General features: G+C 35.6%; 1 protein-coding gene across 1 annotated transcript; it reads left to right on the forward strand.

Moving 5' to 3' along the window:
- The first annotated feature begins 1,456 nt into the window (after window positions 1–1,456).
- Window positions 1,457–2,391, forward strand: LOC141651280 (uncharacterized). The gene is made up of 2 exons (XM_074459002.1): window positions 1,457–1,970; window positions 2,195–2,391. Exons 1-2 carry the CDS (start codon window positions 1,457–1,459, stop codon window positions 2,389–2,391), a joined length of 711 nt encoding a protein of 236 aa, XP_074315103.1.
- Window positions 2,392–2,725: the final 334 nt, after the last annotated feature.

The following is a 2,725-nucleotide window of genomic DNA, read 5'->3' on the forward strand; positions in this document are numbered from 1 at the left end:
AGTTTAACGTTACTGTCGTGGGACGGTGGTGGTCAGTTGATCCCTTAAGGTCACACCTAAAGGATGATGCCCTTATCAGTAAAGTTAATTAATTGTATGTCGATACAAGTTGATTAATTCCTTAAATATGAACAATTTATATTTATGAGAGGAAATATGTATCTTATTATAATGTGATTAAATAAGATCTTATTTAGTGAATTAATATGTTAATTTACTAAAATATGTTGAGGTTTTATAAATATTTTGAGGTAGAGGTAATTAGTTATTTACATTTACAAGAGGTTGTAAATTTAACTAACTAGCTATTATGGGACCCATTATATGTTGATATAATGGTAAAATATTACTCAATAAGTTGAGTGAATATATGTTTATTAATTTGTCACATAATTGTTGTATGATCAAATTAATATTTAATTATGTAAGATAATTGAACATGTGACTTATAAGCATTTGTGGGACAAATGTCAAAAGGCAAAAATGGACTAAAAGTCCATCATGTGACCGGCTATATGAGAGACAAAGATGCCATTTTGTTTTTGTTCAAAATTGTGTTAAAAGATGCATGATAGTGACACTACTATGCATGCCTACACTCTATATCTTACACCCTAGCCTACTACCTACATAAGAAAGCATATGACAAATTGAGAAAATCAAAAAATGCTACAAGAGAGCATTTGGACGGTTGGAGTAGTGATGAGAGAATCAATTTTGTTCTTCTTATTTTTATTCTCTCTTATTCTCAAAATATGCAACATGCAAAAAACCTCTCACATATTCATTTCTTCTCCACCAAAAACTTGAGAAGTTTTGATTCATATTGTTCAAAGAAATTACTAATATTATTAGTGTAATATATGAGTATTAGTAATCAATTTTAAGGTAGACTACTAAACAAATATCTAGCATATATTATTTAGTAGTGATAAGGGATAATCTTGGGTGCAATCAAAAGGAGTGACTTCTATACTTGGAGTCTTTGGAGGATCATCCTATTACTCATCATAGCTCAAGAACAAGTGAAGGTAGGAGACCTTACTTGTGCCCATAAAACCGAAATTAACAATGTAAGGGATATTGTTTTCTTATAAATCTTTTATTTAGTTATGCATGTACTAGATCTAAAGAACAAATAATTAAGAAGTTAATTAATTCACTATTAGAGGAGTCTAATAAGAGGTACTTAAACCTAACACCTAATTGGTCTCTCCCTTTTGAGATCATGTGTGATGCGAGCGATTAAGCTCTTGGAGCGGTCCTGGGTCAAAAGAATAGGAGAGCCTCCCATGTTATTCATTATGCATCTATGACTCTTAATGATGCACAACGCAACTACTCTAGCACTGAGAAGGAGATGTTGGCTATTGTGTTTGCTTTATAAAAATTTCGTTCTTATTTGCTTGGTACTAAAGTTGTTATTTATACATATCACACTGCACTTCGCCACTTGATGGTGAAGAAGGAAGCCAAGCCAAGGTTAATCCGCTGGATTCTCCTCCTCAGTGAGTTCGACATTGAAGTGAAAGATAAGAAAGGTGCAGAGAATGTGGTTGCAGACCACTTGAGTCGGTTGGTAAGGAATGATGACCATGACCAAGGTTTAGAGGTGGTAAAGGGAGTTTTTCCTGATGAAACTTTATTTGCTTTACGTACTATAGAACCTTGGTATGCTAATATTGTTAACTATTTGGTCTCTAACAAGTTTTCTGCTTGGTTTTCTAAAGCTCAGAAAGATAAGATTCGTAGTGATGCGAAATACTATGTGTGGGATGACCCATATTTATGGAAGCATTGCTCTGATCAAATTATTAGATGGTGTGTTTCTGAAAGTGAGATGACTTCTACTCTCACTTTTTGTCACTCTCATGCATGTGGTGGCCACTTTGGGTCGAAGAGAACATCGAAGAAAGTGCTCGATTGTGGTTTCTATTGGCCACATCTGTTTCGAGATGCTCATGGGTTTTGTAAGTCTTGTGACAACTGTCAAAGAGTGGGGAATATATCCCAATGCAATGAAATACCTCAAACCCCCATTATATATTGTGAAATTTTCAATGTATGGGGGATTGATTTCAGGGACCGTTCCCTAACTCTTCTTGATTTATTTACATATTACTTGTTGTTGATTATGTATCGAAGTGGGTCGAAGCGATACCCACTAAGACTGATGATTCTAAAGTGGTTGCAGATTTTATCAAGTCTTTCATATTTGTTAGGTTTGGATTTCCGAGAGCTATAATTAGTGATCGTGGGACGCATTTTTACAATAGAACAGTTGGTGCTTTACTGAAGAAGTATCATGTTACCCACAAGCTTTCGACGGCCTATCACCCACAGACTACTGGCCAAGCAGAGGTGTCTAATAGAGAGGTTAAATCTATTTGATAGAAGACGGTAAATCCCAATCGTAAGGATTGGAGTCAACGCTTGGAAGATGCGTTGTGGGCATATCGTACCGCTTATAAGACGCCTATAGGTATGTCTCCTTACCGGTTAGTGTTTGGTACACCGTGTCATTTGCCAGTGGAGTTGGAGCATTGAGCTTATTGGGTAGTGAAGAGTTTCAATACAAGCTTGGTAGGACCGGGCGAGAGTTGAAAATTAGAGTTGCAAGAACTTGAGGAAATTCGAAATGACTCATATGAGAATGCGGCTATTTACAAGGAAAAGACGATATTACTACATGACAAGATGATATCTAGAAAGGAGTTCACCGTTG

This window comes from Silene latifolia, chromosome 1, assembly GCF_048544455.1.
Source record: "Silene latifolia isolate original U9 population chromosome 1, ASM4854445v1, whole genome shotgun sequence".
Lineage (NCBI taxonomy): Eukaryota > Viridiplantae > Streptophyta > Magnoliopsida > Caryophyllales > Caryophyllaceae > Silene > Silene latifolia.

Bases quoted from the DNA above. Each gene is read 5' to 3' on its own strand.
- LOC141651280 (XM_074459002.1), top strand. From the start codon at position 1,457: ATGGTGAAGAAGGAAGCCAAGCCAAGGTTAATCCGCTGGATTCTCCTC. The intron at 1,971-2,194 runs GTAAGTCTTGTG...AAGTGGTTGCAG, and splicing joins TCGAGATGCTCATGGGTTTT to ATTTTATCAAGTCTTTCATA.